Here is a 16,350-nt window from a genome sequence, read left to right as displayed (position 1 = left end):
GGTCCAGTTTCCCGTTAATTCCCTTTCTGAAAGTAACGTTGAGCTCTAGGCAAGAGCTGCAGTGTTCTTGGCCAGAAACCTCCAGGTCTGACCTCCTCTGCTGCCCGGATGACTTTGGTGGGTCTTTTCTTTTCTTTTTTGAGACAGAGTCTTACTCTGTCGCCCAGGCTGGAGTGCAGTTGCGTGATCTCAGCATTTCAGCTCACTGCAACCTCCGCCTCCTGGATTCAAGCGATTCTCCTGCCTCACCCTCCCAAGTAGCTGGGATTACAGGGGCCTACCACCACACCTGGCTAGTTTTTGTATTTTTAGTAGAGATGGGGTTTTGCCATGTTGACCAGGCTGGGATCCTCCTGACTTCAGGTGATCCACCCGCCTCGGATCCCAAAATGCTGGGATTACAGGCATGAGCCACCGCGCCCGGCCTTTGGTGGGTTTCTTGCTTTATTTGATGATGATGTGTCTCTGGGCATGGAGGATTCTCACATGGCAAATATAGGTGAGAGCCAGCGTGTCGGGGCTGGGACTGAGTGAGGAGGATGTGAGCGGATGCTGCCTGTGTTGACATGGCCCCCCACCACCTGCCTTTTCCTTGTTCCAGAGGGTGGCTCGTGTGCTTTGGAATCAGCTGAACAAAGAGACCCGGGAGCATCACGTCACCTGTGTAGAATTGTTCTACCGGCTGCACTGCCTGGCCCCGACGGCCAACATCTGCGAGGACATCATTTGCCACGCCCTCCTGGACCCTGACAAGGTGAGCCTTTCTGGCTGCCACCTCCATCCTGCAGCACCCAGGCCCTTGTTGTACATGCGCTTGGCCGACATCCATCCAGTCGAAGTCTTTCTGGAGCTGAGTGGACGTCGTGATTAATAAAATAAGCAGACGGTGGCTCAAGCCTGTAATCCCAGCACTTTGGGAAGCTGAGACGGGTGGATCACGAGGTCAGGAGATCGAGACCATCCTGGCTAAGACGGTGAAACCCCATCTCTACTAAAAAAATACAAAAATCTAGCCGGGCGTGGTGGCGGTGCCTATAGTCCCAGCTACTCGGGAGGCTGAGGCGGGAGAATGGTGTAAACTCGGGAGGCGGAGCTTGCAGTGAGCTGAAATCCGGCCACTGCACTCCAGCCTGGGTGACAGAGTGAGACTCCGTCTCAAAAAATAAAATAAAATAAAATAAAAATAAAATAAAATAAAATAAGCAGAGGTGTTCCAGGATTTCAATCCTGGAAGGCCACTGGAAGCTTGAGCCATTCATTTTACAGCCCTGAAAATGTGGTTTGTGACCATATTGAGGCTCACCAGGGAAACCTGCCCAAACCTGCTGTAAGGACTTGCAGGGCTTCTGCAGGTGTTGGCAGAATAGGCAGTTGTAGGGAATTGATTGTCCCTGGAAGAACTTACTGAAGCAGGACGTGGTGGCTCACTATGGTGGCTCACTCCTGTAATCCCAGCATTTTGGGAGGCTGAGGTGGGAGAAATTGAGGTCAGGAGTTCAAGACCTGCCTAAGCAACCACAAATAAATAAGGCCAGGCACGGTGATTTACGCCTGTAATTCCAGCACTTTGGGGGTCCGAGGCAGGCGAATCACCTGAGGTCAGGAGTTCGAGACCAGCCTGAGCAACATGGTGAAACCCTGTCTCTACTAAAAATACAAAATTAGCCGGGCGTGGTGGCACATGCCTGTAATCCCAGTTATTCGGGAGGCTGAGGCAGGAGAATCACTTGAATCTGGGAGGCAGAGGTTGCAGTGAGCCGAGTTCATGCCACTGCACTCCAACCTGGGCAACAGAGTGAGATCCATCTCTACCAAAAATAAATAAATAAATAAGGCCAGGCATGGTGACTCACGCCTGTAATTCCAGCACTTTGGGAGGCCGAGGCAGGCAGATCCCCTGAGGTCAGGAGTTCAAGACCAGCCTGGGCAACATGGTGAAACCCTGTCTCTACTAAAAATACAAAATTAGCCGGGCGTGGTGGCACGTGCCTGTAATCCCAGCTACTTGGGAGGCTGAGGCAGGAGAATCACTTGAATCTGGGAGGCAGAGGTTGCAGTGAGCGGAAATCACTCCACTGCACTCTGGCTTGGGTGACAGAGCGAGACTCCGTCTCAAAAAATAAAAAATAAAAATAAAAATAATAAACCAATGTTTTTAAAAAATATATTTTATTGAGAATTTATTGTCCTGGATCTCCTTTGCAGTCTGTTGTGTGTCCTCGTTCTTTAAGACACTTGGGGCTGACACTTGCAAGGAAGCCATGCTCCTTTGTGTTTTCCTTTGGCTGCAGACCACAGGGGTGACCCTGGACTCCAATACTGAGCTCTGAATGTGCTGCTCTGTTAAAGTGAACAATCAGAGAGAGAGAACACAGGTTCTCCTTTTCCTTCTGGCCGAATCAGTCAAAGGAGAATGCAGCATCTTTGCTGTGGTTGCTGTCAGTTCGGCTGAAGTCTTTGATCTGTTGTTTAAATGGGGTTTATGGTGACTGAAGACAGCGGTCAGTTATGAAACCAAGTTCCTCACTCCCATTTATTTCCTCATCAAGGGAACAAGGCTGGAAGCTCTATTTAGATTTTCTGTGATCTGGCACCTGACAAGAGAGATCCAAGGCAGTCGAGTAACATCTCACAATCGCTCCTTTGACAGGTAAGGCGGTCTTCGTTATGATCTACCATTAACTCTCAAGGAAACTCCACAGAGGTTCCTGCCCAACATGTGGGGCTGGGGAGGGAGAGGTGCATGCAGTTGAAAACATGACCCCTATGGCCGGGCGCAGTGGCTCATGCCTGTAATTCCAGTACTTTGGGAGGCCAAGGCAGGTGGATCACTTGAGGCCAGGAGTTCAAGACCAGCCTGGCCAACATGGTGAAACCCCATCTCTACTAAAAATACAAAAATTAGCCGGGCATGAGGGTGGGCATGTGTAATTCCAGCTGCTTGGGAGGCTGAGGCGGGAGAATCGCTTGAACCCGGGAGGTGGAAGTTGCAGTGGACCAAGACTGCGCCACTTCACTCCGCCTGGGTGACAAGAGCGAAACTCCATCTCAAAAAAAGAACACCTGACCCCTGCTCATGACCCCCCCGAGCACAGCCAGTGGTTCCCATAAACAAGTGAATTTAGGCCAGACACATGTGAACACGTTAGGAATTTTGTTAATTTGTTTGGGATGTGAGGAATCCCGGCATACCCCGGAATCACCTGTGCAGCTTTTACAACATGCCCCTACGAGGGGACTTTGCAGGGAGGTCAGATGGCCTAAACCTCCCCTGGGGGAGTGACCACAATTGGCGTGCGTGCTTGTCCCATCACTGACTCATGCTGAAGAGGGGAACTTGATTGCAGCCCATTCTACTCCACATTGCTTTTCCCGAGTGCCTCTGAAACTCTAGGCATGAGGCCAGGCACTCAGCCTTAGAGACGCCAGCTGATTCTGATGCCTGGGGCCCAGGCCCAGACTCAGATACATAACCCATTTGGGGTGAGGCCTGAGCATTGGGATTTTAAATGCTCCCACTAGTGATTCCAACGTGAAACCCAAGTGGAGTCCCCCTTGTCCTCATCCACTTGGGTCTGGAAGTCCAGCTTGGGTGGAGCTCCTGGGGGCCCTGTGTTGGCACCCTGCCCTATGCCCAGTGTCCGCCATGGTGCATGGCGCACAGGGGTGGCCGCGAGCAGACTCACCAGTGTGTTTCCCACCGCAGGTCCTTGTTCGTCGTGCTGGACAGTCTGGCCTGCACGGATGGCGCCATCAGCGCAGCAGCCCAGGGCTGGCTGGTGCGTGCGCTCTCCCTCGGGGACGTGGCTCGCATCCTCGAACCCGTGCTCCTGCTCCTGCTGCAGCCAAAAACCCAGAGAACCTCCATCCACTGCCTCAAGCAGGAGAACTCGGCCGGTGAGCAGCCTGCATGGGACCGAGGGTGAGGGAGGAACGGGTCAGGGGACTGGACCTCAGTAGTGATCGTTGAGGGACTGAGGCCCACTAGGTAGTTTTATTAGATGCAAATGGTGCTTTGTAAATTGTGAGGACTTCGACAATTTAAGGACCCAGTGATCTAGCATTTAGAGCTATTAGTGAGTGGGTTTGCTGTTTTCACTGAAAAACCAGATTATTTTGTTATTAAGGAAAATTGGCCGGGCATAGTGGCTCACAACTGTAACCCCAGCACTGTGGGAGGCTGAGGCAGGTGGATCACCAGAGTTCAGGAGTTCAAGACCAGCCTGGCCAACATGGTGAAACCCTGTCTCTACTAAAAATACAAAAATTAGCTGGGCGTGGTGGCGCATGCCTGTAATCCCAGCTACTTGGGAGGCTGAGGCAGGAGAATCTTCTGAACCCAGGAGGTAGAGATTGCAGTGAGCTGAGATGGCACCACTGCACTCCAGCCTGGGTGACAGAGAGAGACTCTGTCATTCATAAATAAATAAATAAAATAACTTTTATTTGTGAACCTTCAACTACAAGGTAAGTAGTTTATTTTCTCTTTGTGCTTTAAGATTCTTTTAGACTATAAAATCCTATTAATCAGATTATCAGAAATGAAGAAGAAATAAACCTTTCAGTTCAGAGAACTTCCAGAGGCATCTTTAACACAAATGTAAAAGAATATAGGTAGAAATTAGGAAAGAAAAGAAAAACTAAGCCTGATGAGTCAATTAAACTTCAATGATTAATATCGAATGCATTTTATGAACTAACATTACTTCCTACAATAGCTGTATTTAATGACTTCCCAATTTTCTAAGGGATGGTTTGCAAACTTTGAGTGAGTTTGTTTAGCTTGAGGCAGAAATTTAAATAATAACAATAATAAGTACTGCATTCATTCACTCAAAGAAAAGTAACAGACAAGGCTATAAGAAGGTTGTAATGCCCTAGTCTAAGAAGTGAAAGCCAAGGCCCAGAATGTGGCAAGACAAGGGTTAAAAAGTAAAGAAGGGCTGGGCGGTGGCTCACCCCTGTAATCCTGGCACTTTGGGAAGCCAAGGTGGGCAGATCACGGGGTCAGGCCTGTGACCCGTGACTGTGACCATCCTGGCTAACACGGTGAAACCCTGTCTCTACTAAAAATACAACAACTAAGCTGGGCGTGGTGGCGGTTGCCTGTAGTTCCAGCCAGTCGGGAGGCTGAGGCGGGAGAATGGCATGAACCTGGGAGGCAGAGGTTGCAGTGAGCTGAGATTGCACCACTGCACTCCAGCCTGGGCCACAGAGTGAGACTCCATCTCAAAAAAAAAAGAAAAGAAAAAAAAGAAAAGAAGAGCAAGTTTTCCTCTGCCTAGCAAGCTCACTTCAAGGATAGTTATAAGCTAACGCTGTTCGAGAAGTTGAAACCAAAGGAATAGACTCCAGACACCCCAACTCCGGAACAAGGGGTGTAGTAGAAAAGAAAAGACAAATGTCTGTATTTAGCCGGTTTTTGTTTTTTCTTTTGATGCAGCTACAAGGCCACCAGCTATGCAAGGCCACAAGTTATGCCAAGTCATCAGTTATGCTATAGATTACGTGACCTGTCATATGATTAACTGCTTTTGTTTTGCTTCTGTAAGCCTGCTTGTAAAAACCCCGCCGCTCTGTTCAATGCTCGGTTTTTTGGATGTGAATCCACTGAGCCAGTGCATAGCATAAAATAAACATCCTCCTATTTTCCCATATCCGTCTCTCTAGTCCTCAGTTTCCCACAACAAGCTTGCTGGGTTATAAATATCCTGTATTTATCTCAATCATTTTTTGTGTGTGTGAGACAGAGTCTTGCTCTGTCACCCAAGCTGGAGTGCGGTGGCATGATCTCAGCTCACTGCAGCCTCCACCTCCCGGGTTCAAGTGATTCTCCTGCTTCAGCCTCCTGAGTAGCTGGGATTACAGGCATGTACCACCACGCCTGGCTAATTTTTTTTTTTTTTCTTTTTGTATTTTTAGTAGAGACAGGGTTTCACCATGTTGGTCAGGCTTGTCTCGAACTCCTGACCCCCAATGATCTGCCCGCCTCGGCCTCCTAAATTGCTGGGATTACAACATGAGCCACCTCTCCTGGCTGTCTCAATCTTATCTTACAGAGAAAAGCAGCCCATCGGCTAAGTAAGCAGAGGTATATTAAATGGCTTCCTGTCTTTATAAGGCTCCTGGCCTAAACCTCTAACCTCTGGTTTTTCTTTAGGGGAAAAGCTGGCTGCCCTATCAAATAGGCCCTATCAAATTTTATTGTTCCACATTATAAGAAAGTAAAACTGAAGTGTAAACAAAGAACCTTCTTAAAAGTTTGGCTACAATTCATGGCAGCTACATTTTTTAGTATTTCTTTTCTATTTTAAGAGGAAAGCTCTATCTCCATAGTTCCTTGGGCTTTATTATTATTATTATTATTATTATTATTATTTATTTTTTGAAGAAGAAGAAGAAGAGTCTCACTCTGTCGCCCAGGCTGGAGTGCAGTGGCGTGATCCCAAGTCACTGCAATCTCTGCCTCCCAGGTTCAAGCGATTCTCCTGCCTCAGCATCCTGAGTAGCTGGGATTACAGGCGATGGCCACCACAGCCAGCTAATGTTTTGTATTTTTAGTAGAAACGGGGTTTCACCATGTTAGCCAGGTTGGGTCTTGAACTCCTGACGCCCAGCCTTAATTTTTGTATTTTTAGTAGAGATGGGGGTTTCGCCGTGTTGGCTAGGCTGGTCTTGAACTCCTGAGCTCAAGTGTTCTGCCTGCCTCGGCCTCCCAAAGTGCTGGAATTACAGGTGTGAGCCACTGCGCCTAGCCTTCCTTGGTCTCTAAAAGTCACCCAGCACTACCTTGCTGCTTCCTCTAATCTGTTTCCTAATGACCACAGAAATAGTCTGCCACCTCCAAGTAGGAGAGAACGTCTTTGCTCTGCCATTTTCTTTCTCTGAAAAAAATAAGTGTCCTGCTTACCCTTACCCTACTTCTGTAATCCTGTAGAAATCTATTTTTAAAATACTGCTATGCACTTCAAGCAGCTCATCAATTTCTGATATTCTTCTTCCATTTTTGATCTTGCTTAATGTCCATGATGTAGAATTTTTTTAAAGCTCTTTTGTGTGCCTTTATCTTGTTTGATCATCCTAAAAACCTTATGAGAATGACAGATTTTTTTTTTTTTTTTAAGATAGAGTCTCGCTCTGTGGCCCAGGCTGGAGTGCAGTGGCGCAATCTTGGTTCATTGCAACCTCTGCCTCCCGGGTTCAAGCCATTCTCCTGCCTCAGCCTCCTGAGTAGCTGGGGTTACAGGCACGTGCCTCCACGCCCAGCTAATTTTTGTATTTTTAGTTGAGATGGGGTTTCACCTTGTTGGCCAGACTGGTCTCAAACTCCTGGCCTCAAGTGATCCGCCCACCTCAGCCTCCCAAAGTGCTGGAATTACAGGTGTGAGCCTCCATGCCCGGTTCATGGCATAGATTTATTGAACACTGCTTATTAAAAATGTTTGGCAATATCAAAGACTTTTGACTCACTTCTTTTTTTAAAAAAAATAGGTAGTGGTCAGTGGCCTGTTTGACTTCTCCTAAAAGAGACTTGAATATTTAAAAGTGTCATATGTTTTCTGATTATAGAAGTAGTAACATGCTTGCTTTTTTTTTTTTTTTTTTGAGACGGAGTCTCGCTCTGTCGCCCAGGCTGGAGTGCTATGGCCGGATCTCAGCTCACTGCAAGCTCCGCCTCCTGGGTTCCCGCCATTCTCCTGCCTCAGCCTCCCGAGTAGCTGGGACTACAGGCGCCCGCCACCTCGCCCGGCTAGTTTTTTGTAGTTTTTAGTAGAGACGGGGTTTCACCGTGTTAGCCAGGATGGTCTCGATCTCCTGACCTCGTGATCCACCCGTCTTGGCCTCCCAAAGTGCTGGAATTACAGGCTTGAGCCACCGCGCCCGGCCAACATGCTTATTTTTAAAATGGAAATAATGAGGACATAAAAACCTGAATGGAAGTCCTTTGTAAAGCTCATTGATAGAACTAGGGATTGTTAATGGTTTGGCAGGTAGTCTTCCAGACTTTCCTAGTGGCTGTGTATTATACATATTCTCTCCTAACTGGACTCATTCTATACAGTACTCTTCTGCTGCTTGATTTTTTTTCCTTTCTTTCTAGAGACAGGGGTCTCACTTGGTTGCCCAAGCAGGAGTGCAGTGACACCATCATAGCTCACTGCAGTCTCGAACTCCTGGGCTCAAGAGACCCTCCAGCCTCAGCCTCCCGAGTAGCTGGGACTACCAGTGTGTGTCACCATACCTAGATAGCTTTTAAATTTTTTGTAGAGGTGGTGTTTTTCCATGTTGCCCAGGCTGGTTTGGAACTCTTGGGCTCAAGCAGTCCTCCTACCTTGGACTCCCAAACAATCCTCCTACCTTGACCTCCCACGGTATTGGGATTACAGGCATAATCCACTGTACCTGGCTTGATTTTTTCTTTCTTTCTTTTTTTTTTTTTTTTTGGAGACAGAGTCTCGCTCTTTTGAGACAGAGTCTTGCCCAGTCTGGAGTGTAGTGGTGTGATTTCAGCTCACTGCAACTTCCGTCATTCAGGTTCAAGTGATTCTCCTGTCTTAGCCTCCCACGCTGGGACTACAGGCACGCACCACCACGTCCAGCTAATTTTTGTATTTTTAGTAGATAGGGTTTCTCCATGTTGGCCAGGCTGGTCTCAAACTCCTGACCTCCAGTGATCTGCCCGCCTAGGCTCCCAAAGTGCTGGGATTACAGGCATGAGCCACCACGCCACCACGCCTGGCCTCCAGTTTGTCTTTATACACACATAACATTTCGGTGAATATCCACATCCTTATGGCTTTGAAAGTCTTCTGCTGACATTTCTGCAGGATATATTTCTGTTTTTTTGTTTTTTGAGATGGAGTTTTGCTCTTGTTGCCCAGGCTGGAGTTCACTGGCACAATTTCAGCTCACTGCAACCTCTGCCTCCTGGGTTCAAACGATTCTCCTGCCTCAGCCTCTCGAGTAGCTGGGATTACAGGAGACCGCCACCATGCCCAGCTAACTTTTTATATTTTTAGTAGAGACGGGGTTTCATCATTTTGGCCAGGCTGGTCTCAAACTCCTGACCTCAGGTGATCCACCTGCCTTGGCCTCCCAATTGCTGGGATTACAGGTGTGAGCCACTGCGCCCTGCCAGGATACATTTCTTGAAAGGGAATTCCTAGGAAAAAATAATACGTGTTTTTAAAAATTGCTGCCCCCAAAGAGTTATGATACTTAAGTTTACTATAACAATGTAACTAAATGATCCCATCCTTGAACGTTCTGTAAAACCTATCCACCTTCCTTTGTCTGCTTTTGTCTGTAATATAACCCGGACTCTGGTGGTGGTGGTTCATGTGAGAGTTTTAGGAAGACTAATCTTTCTGTCTGGCTTTAAGACAAAGACCGCCCTACAGCTAATGTGTCACAGCTGAGCCTTCTGTTCTAAAGTCGTTTGTCATCTTGTCATTTTCAGATGACTGGCACCGTTGGTTTAACAGGAAAAAAACCTCTTTCAGAGAAGCATCTGCAGGGCCCGAGCCTCAGGAGAGCGGCTCTGAAGAGCACCTGCCTCTGAGCCAGTTCACCACAGTGGACCGTGAAGCCATTTGGGCTGAAGTAGAGAAGGAGCCCGAGAAGTACCCGCCACAAGGTGAGCTGAGCGAGGAAGAGCTGCCCTACTACGTGGAGCTTCCGGACAGGACAGCCCACGGCGCCCCGGACAGCAGCGAGCACACCGAGTCCGCAGACACGAGCTCCGGCCACACGGACAGCGAGAACACGTCCTCCTTCTCCTCCCCTTCCCACGACCCGCAGGAGCTGAGCAATGAAGAGAACTGCTGTGCGCCCATCCCCATGGGAGGCAGGGCATACCCCAAGCGCTCGGCCCTGCTGGCGGCCTTCCAGTCAGAAAGCTTCAAGGCTGGGGCCAAGTTAAGCCTGGTGCGGGTGGACTCGGACAAGACGCAGGCTTCTGAGTCGTTCTCCAGCGATGAGGAGGCCGACTTGGAGCTCCAGGCCCTCACTACGTCCAGGCTGCTAAAGCAGCAGCGGGAAAGGCAGGAGGCCGTCGAGGCCTTGTTCAAGCACATCCTGCTCTACCTGCAGCCCTACGACTCTCGGCGGGTCCTCTATGCCTTCTCGGTGCTGGAGGCTGTGCTCAAAACCAACCCTAAGGAGTTCATCGAGGCCGTGTCCAGGACTAGCATGGACACCAGCTCCACCGCGCACCTCAACCTCATCTCCAACCTCCTGGCTCGCCACCAGGAGGCCCTTATTGGCCAGAGTTTCTACGGAAAGCTCCAGACCCAGGCCCCCAACGTGTGCCCCCACTCTCTGCTCCTGGAGCTGCTCACCTACCTCTGCCTGAGCTTCCTGCGCTCCTACTACCCCTGCTATTTGAAGGTGACGCACCGAGACATTCTCGGCAACCGGGACGTGCAGGTCAAAAGTGTCGAGGTTTTGATCAGGATCATGACGCAGCTGGTCTCGGTGGCCAAGTCTTCGGAAGGGAAGAACGTGGAATTCATCCACAGCTTGCTGCAGAGGTGCAAAGTTCAGGAGTTCGTCCTGCTCTCCCTGTCGGCGTCCATGTACACGAGCCAGAAGCGCTACGGGCTGGCCACCGCCCACCACGGCAGGGCCCTGCCGGAGGACAGCCTCTTTGAGGAGAGTCTCATCAACTTGGGTCAGGACCAGATCTGGAGTGAGCACCCACTGCAGATTGAGCTGCTGAAGCTGCTGCAGGTGCTGATTGTCTTGGAGCACCACCTAGGCCGGGCCCACGAGGAGGGGGAAAACCAGCCGGACCTGTCCCGGGAGTGGCAGAGAGCCCTGAACTTCCAGCAGGCCATCAGTGCCCTGCAGTACGTGCAGCCGCACCCCCTCACCTCCCAGGGGCTGCTGGTCTCTGCGGTGGTGAGGGGTCTGCAGCCTGCCTACGGCTACGGCATGCATCCCGCCTGGGTGAGCTTGGTCACGCATTCCTTGCCCTACTTCGGAAAGTCCCTGGGCTGGACAGTGACACCCTTTGTTGTCCAGATTTGCAAAAACTTGGATGACTTGGTCAAGCAGTATGAAAGCGAATCTGTGAAGCTCTCTGTCAGGTGCGTTGTGCTCTTTGTGACATGTTTATTGCTTTAGTGATGGTTTTTATAACGAATGACTGTTTTGCCACAGATGTCGGTTGGAGGATAATTTCATCCCACCGAGAAGCCTGTTTAGCATTGTCGAGAAGGGTAGCAGGCAACTAAATGTTCTGATATTTTATTTTATATTATTTTATTTTATTTTATTTATTATATTTTATTTTATTTTATTTATTTTTGAGACAGAGTCTCTGTCACCCAGTCTGGAGTGCAGTGGTGTGATCTCAGCTCACTGCAACCTCTGCCTCCCGGGTTCAAGCAATTCTCCTAGCTCAGCCTTCCAAGTAGCTGGGAGTACAGGTGCCTGCTGCCACACCTGGCTAATTTTTTGTATTTTAGTAGAGACGAGATTCCACCGTGTTGCCCAGGCTGGTCTTGAACTCCTGAGCTCAGGCAGTCCACCTGCCTTGGCCTCCCAAAGTGCTGAGGCGCTAGAGTGAGCCACTGTACCCAGCCCTGATCCTTTATGTTAAATACACACAGGTATCCAGTCTAGCTCAGTGTTGCAGGGCATGTCAGCTGCTCTCTACTATTTTTGCAAAACAGAAATAAAAATGTGAATCATCTTCACAGAAATTCTAAAACATTGAAACTATTTTTCCAAAGTGACTATATGAATGTAAAATTGCACAAAGGATGGTTAACATTATTATAATGATATTCCATGACGAGAGCTCCAGTTTATTTGAGATGGTGATCTCTCTCTAGTTCCTGTGTTTATATGTAGGATTAGAAACCCTTATGGCCTCATTCTTTAAAAATTCTCAAACCAATTTCTCTTTTCTTCACCACAGCACAACCTCCAAGAGGGAAAATATTTCTCCAGATTATCCACTCACCCTTTTAGAAGGTCTGACGACTATTAGTCATTTTTGTCTTTTGGAACAAGCCAACCAAAACAAAAAGGTAAATTTTTTTTTTTCCTGAGTTCAAGGCAATTTTCATATATTGTTTTGTCTTTGGTTTATGACTGTTTCAAATAAGTAACGTATGTATGTAATGTATGTAACTGATGTGCATATGGAAGTAATGTAAATGTGTATGCAAATATTACATAAGTCATGTACACATGTATGCAAATGCATGTGTGTTAGCAATGCAAGTATATATGCAAATGCATATGCAAATGCATGTATATAATTAACGCAAATGCATGTGTATAAGTAATGTATGTATGTCAGCCATGAAAACATAGTTTTCTTCCTGCTGGCAATCCCTGTGCCAGCCCTTTGCCCATTGTTCCATCAGTAGCCTATGAGATAACGTATAAAGCCACTTGTTTGATTTTTAGGCTTATAGTCATCTTTTTCCACATATTTTTTACTTTCTGTCATAGTGTTCGTGAAATCTGAGTTGGCAGACATTTTAGCTTGGTTATTCTACCCTGTGTGGGATTAAGTCTTAGAATCCATCTAACACTTTGGTTGAGTGGTTGAAAAGTTTGTAATTTGGAACATCAGACTCACAGCTGTCTCTGTGAAAGAGAACCATGGGTTGAAATGCACAGGGAAGCTTATTGCTCCCACACCACCACATGTATGAGTTGCTTAGAAGAGAGTCCAACAGCCCAGACTTAATCCCGCCAGCACTGCTGCCCTTGTGGGAAGAAAAACCATTCCATAGACAAAGCCGGCCTCATGTATTCATTTTAATTTTTAGACCATGGCCACAGGTGATCCTGCCAACTTGAGGAATGCCAGAAATGCCATCTTGGAAGAGTTGCCTCGAACTGTTAACACCATGGCCCTTCTCTGGAATGTTCTCAGAAAGGAGGAGACTCAAAAGAGACCTGTCGATCTCCTGGGGGCCACAAAGGGATCCTCTTCCGTTTACTTTAAAACCACCAAAGTAAGAGGATGTCTGTGTAGTTCTGTCATTTACTTGGTCTTGTATTGTTCCACCCAAAATAAATATGTACAGGAAAGTGTGCATAATCAACAGATGTGCTCGATGAAACCCACGTCAGAGGTCAGAAGTAGAAATCTCTGGTTCGTTTGTTATCAGTAAGTTTCCTACACCTTAAATGGAGGAGTCCGAGTGGTTTCAGCCTGTTTTCTTCTAATTTTCCATTCACCTTATTTTGTAGTTAAACATAAAGCCTTGGCTGGGCACAGTGGCTCACACCTGTAATCTCAACACTTTGGGAGGCCCAGGCGGATGGATCACCTGAGGTCAGGAGTTCAAGAACAGCCTGGCCAACATGGTGAAACCCTGTCTATACTAAAAATACAAAAATTAGCCATGTGTGGTAGCACGTGTCTGTAATCCCAGCTACTCAGGAGGCCGAGGCAGGAGAATCGCTGGAACCCAGTGAGCCAAGATCACACCACTGCACTCCAGTGTGGGCAACAGAGCAAAACCCCATCTCAAAAATAATAATAATAAATAAATAAATAAAATCTCTAGCGCTAGGCATGGTGGCTTATGCTTGTAATCCCAGCACTTTGGGAGGCCAAGATGGGTGATGCTTGAGCTCAGGAGTTCGAGACCAGCCTGGCCAACATGGCAAAACCCCATCTCTACAAAAAATACAAAAATTAGCTGGATATGGTGGCAGGCGCCTGTAGTCCCAGCTATTCAGGAGGCCGAGGCAAGAGGATTGCTTGAGCCCAGGAGGTGGAGGTTGAAGTGAGCTGAGATCATGCCAGTGCACTCCAGCCTGGGCAACAGTGAGACCCTGTCTCAAAAAAAATAGTCTCCAGTGGTTCAAGGCGGGGGTACCTAGGTCCTCACCTCTAAATGATTTAGAGACCCAAGTCTTGAGTCTCTAAAGCATTTCTGCTGGACAGCTCATCTCTGTTCTGCTTTTAGTGGTGCCTGTCAAACATGGCCCCATCAGTATGGAATGTCAGGATGCCTTTGAGTTCTTAAACCAAAAATGTACAACCATGAATATTTATATTATAGTTTAGTCTTCTTCCATTTTCAGTGTCTGCCTCAGAAGGCCGTAGGCGCAGGACTCGGTCGCTCACCATCTGTGTTACTGTGTATGGTGTCTCAGAATTATCTGCCACATCTGACATCAGTTGAGTGCCCCCAGGTGCCATCTGTGGCCTCAGGGATGAGCCTTGCCATCCTGCGTTTAGGTACCATGGTGCACAGGTGGCCTCCAGACATTCTGTCGATTCCAAGGGTGCCCTAGAAGGGAATTCTGTATTTCAAGCTTCTACAAGAACTTGCTCTTAAAAAGATTCAGAAAACCTTTTTTCTCACTCAGAAAGAAAAGATTTTCTAAACCTTTTTTAGAGGAACTTCCTGTAGCACTCAGCCTCTCTGAGCCTCCATTTCCTCTTCTGTTAAACCAGGCTGTGGCTAGCATCCTATCCTCATGGGTTGGTGGGAAGAGTAATTACGATAAAGGCTGATGCTCATTAGGCACTTAACTCTTAGCCCTCCCTGAGGAACTCAGGGCCGAGGAGCGGGATCCCCCATTAGTCCCTCTAGAGCGGAAACCATGGTGGAAAGGAGGGGACAGCTCCATGCTGGCTCAGTTGTATCTAATGTGGAATAAACATGGGCAGTTGACACAGGAAGCACTGGGTAAATCCGTCCCTTCGACAAGACGTTTTGTGCCTGCTGCCAAGCACCAGGCTCTCTTGCTTTACCAGGGGACAAGAGAGATGAAGTCCCTGCCCCCTGGCTGTGGCAGACATTAACTGGCGGTGGAATAACGATGTGAGCAAGGCTTCAGAGAAACGCAGGGTTTCCTGAGAATGTGTGAACAGGAGCCCTGGCCTGGTCTGGGGTTCCTGAGGCAGCGTGACTTAGCTGAGGCCCCAGGTGGAGAGGATTTAACTAGGGTGGGCATTTCAGGCTGGGAGAGCAGCAGGATTTACAGAGCGAGGAACGTGGCAGGAACACAGAGAAATTCATCAGTAGCAAAGCGGAAGGTGGTGAGTGACATCGGGACCATGTTACAGGTTTAATTAAATTGATTACATGATAAAATTAGTTAAATGGTGCTTATTTCTGGAAATTGAGCAAGTACTTTCCTAATGAATATAAGCCCTTCCGCAGCTGATGGAGTCAAGCTGAGGCTGTGGGATTTCCAGATGGAAACAGTGCTGCAAAGCCTTGTCAGCCTTCCTGCAAGACCCCTGCTGTGTTCACAGCAGCAAGGATGAAACTCATCATCTCCCGAGATGCTCCTGGCCAATTGAGCTGGCCCTCGCTCTTTCCACCTGGCCAATAAGCTGGCCGTCCGTCTCTCCACCTGGCCAATAAGCTGGCCGTCCGTCTCTCCACCTGGCCAATCGAGCTGGCCGTCCATCTCTCCACCTGGCCAATCGAGCTGGCCCCCGCTCTTTCCACCTGGCCAATCGAGCTGGCCGTCCGTCTCTCCACCTGGCCAGTCGAAATGGCCGTCCGTCCCCCCACCTGGCCAGTCGAGCTGGCCGTCCGTCTCTCCACCTTGGCCGCTCACTGCTCCTTCCCCCCGGCATGACACGCCACCATCACACATCCGACTCCTTCCGGAAAGGGTTCTGATTCCTCCCTTTGCTGGGATCCGCCCGTCAGGGAAGCACCTCAGCACAGCATTGGGCACGAACATGACAGGGTCTTTGATCTCGGGAATGGACAGCAGGTGCTGGTTCAATGTATAGGATGCCGTAGCCCCAATATTACCCCGCAGTAACTTTTTTTTTTCCTATTTTCTAGACCATAAGACAGAAAATTTTAGACTTCTTAAACCCCTTGACGGCCCATCTTGGGGTTCAGTTGACAGCAGCTGTTGCGGCAGTGTGGAGCAGAAAGAAAGCCCAGCGTCACAGTAAGATGAAGGTAAAGTTTAAAAAGTTAGAGGAGCAGTTAAACTTACCGTGACAAAGAAATACCACAGAATCATGTGGAATCAAAGGTGACATTGGAGGCCAGTATGGGAAACTATTGAGTTGATTTAATCATTTTATCGATTTGAGATGGAGTCTCTCTCTTGTCACCCGGGCTGGAGTGCAGTGGTGCGATCTTGGCTTGCTGCAACCTCCACCTCCTGGGTTCAAGCAATTCTCCTGCCTCAGCCTCCCAAGTAACTGGAATTGTAGGTGCCCACCACCATGACCAGCTAATTTTTGTATTTTTTAGTACAGACAGGGTTTCACCATGTTGGCCAAGCTGGTCTCGTACTCCTGACCTCGTGATCCGCCCACCTCGGCCTCCCAAGGTGCTGGGATTACAGGCGTGAGCCCAAAGATTAATTTCAGTTTGCATTTTGCCCATT

The 16,350-nt window shown here is 48.4% G+C and overlaps 1 protein-coding gene across 2 annotated transcripts in view; it reads left to right on the top strand.

Annotated features, from left to right (window-relative positions):
• The window catches only part of DOP1B (DOP1 leucine zipper like protein B), a 123,159-nt gene that overhangs the window by 73,611 nt on the left and 33,198 nt on the right, over positions 1-16,350 (top strand). For both annotated transcript variants that reach the window (XM_015132917.3, XM_077995786.1), the window contains exons 16-22: positions 602-754; positions 2,550-2,650; positions 3,707-3,897; positions 9,461-11,090; positions 11,927-12,038; positions 12,792-12,980; positions 15,792-15,914. In XM_015132917.3, the coding sequence (XP_014988403.3) occupies positions 602-754; positions 2,550-2,650; positions 3,707-3,897; positions 9,461-11,090; positions 11,927-12,038; positions 12,792-12,980; positions 15,792-15,914 (2,499 nt within the window). The remainder of the gene's footprint in view (positions 1-601; positions 755-2,549; positions 2,651-3,706; positions 3,898-9,460; positions 11,091-11,926; positions 12,039-12,791; positions 12,981-15,791; positions 15,915-16,350) is intronic.

This window comes from Macaca mulatta, chromosome 3, assembly GCF_049350105.2.
Source record: "Macaca mulatta isolate MMU2019108-1 chromosome 3, T2T-MMU8v2.0, whole genome shotgun sequence".
NCBI lineage: Eukaryota > Metazoa > Chordata > Mammalia > Primates > Cercopithecidae > Macaca > Macaca mulatta.
The sequence above is the reverse complement of the archived record's forward strand: the minus strand, read 5'-3'. Positions and strand labels throughout refer to the sequence as shown.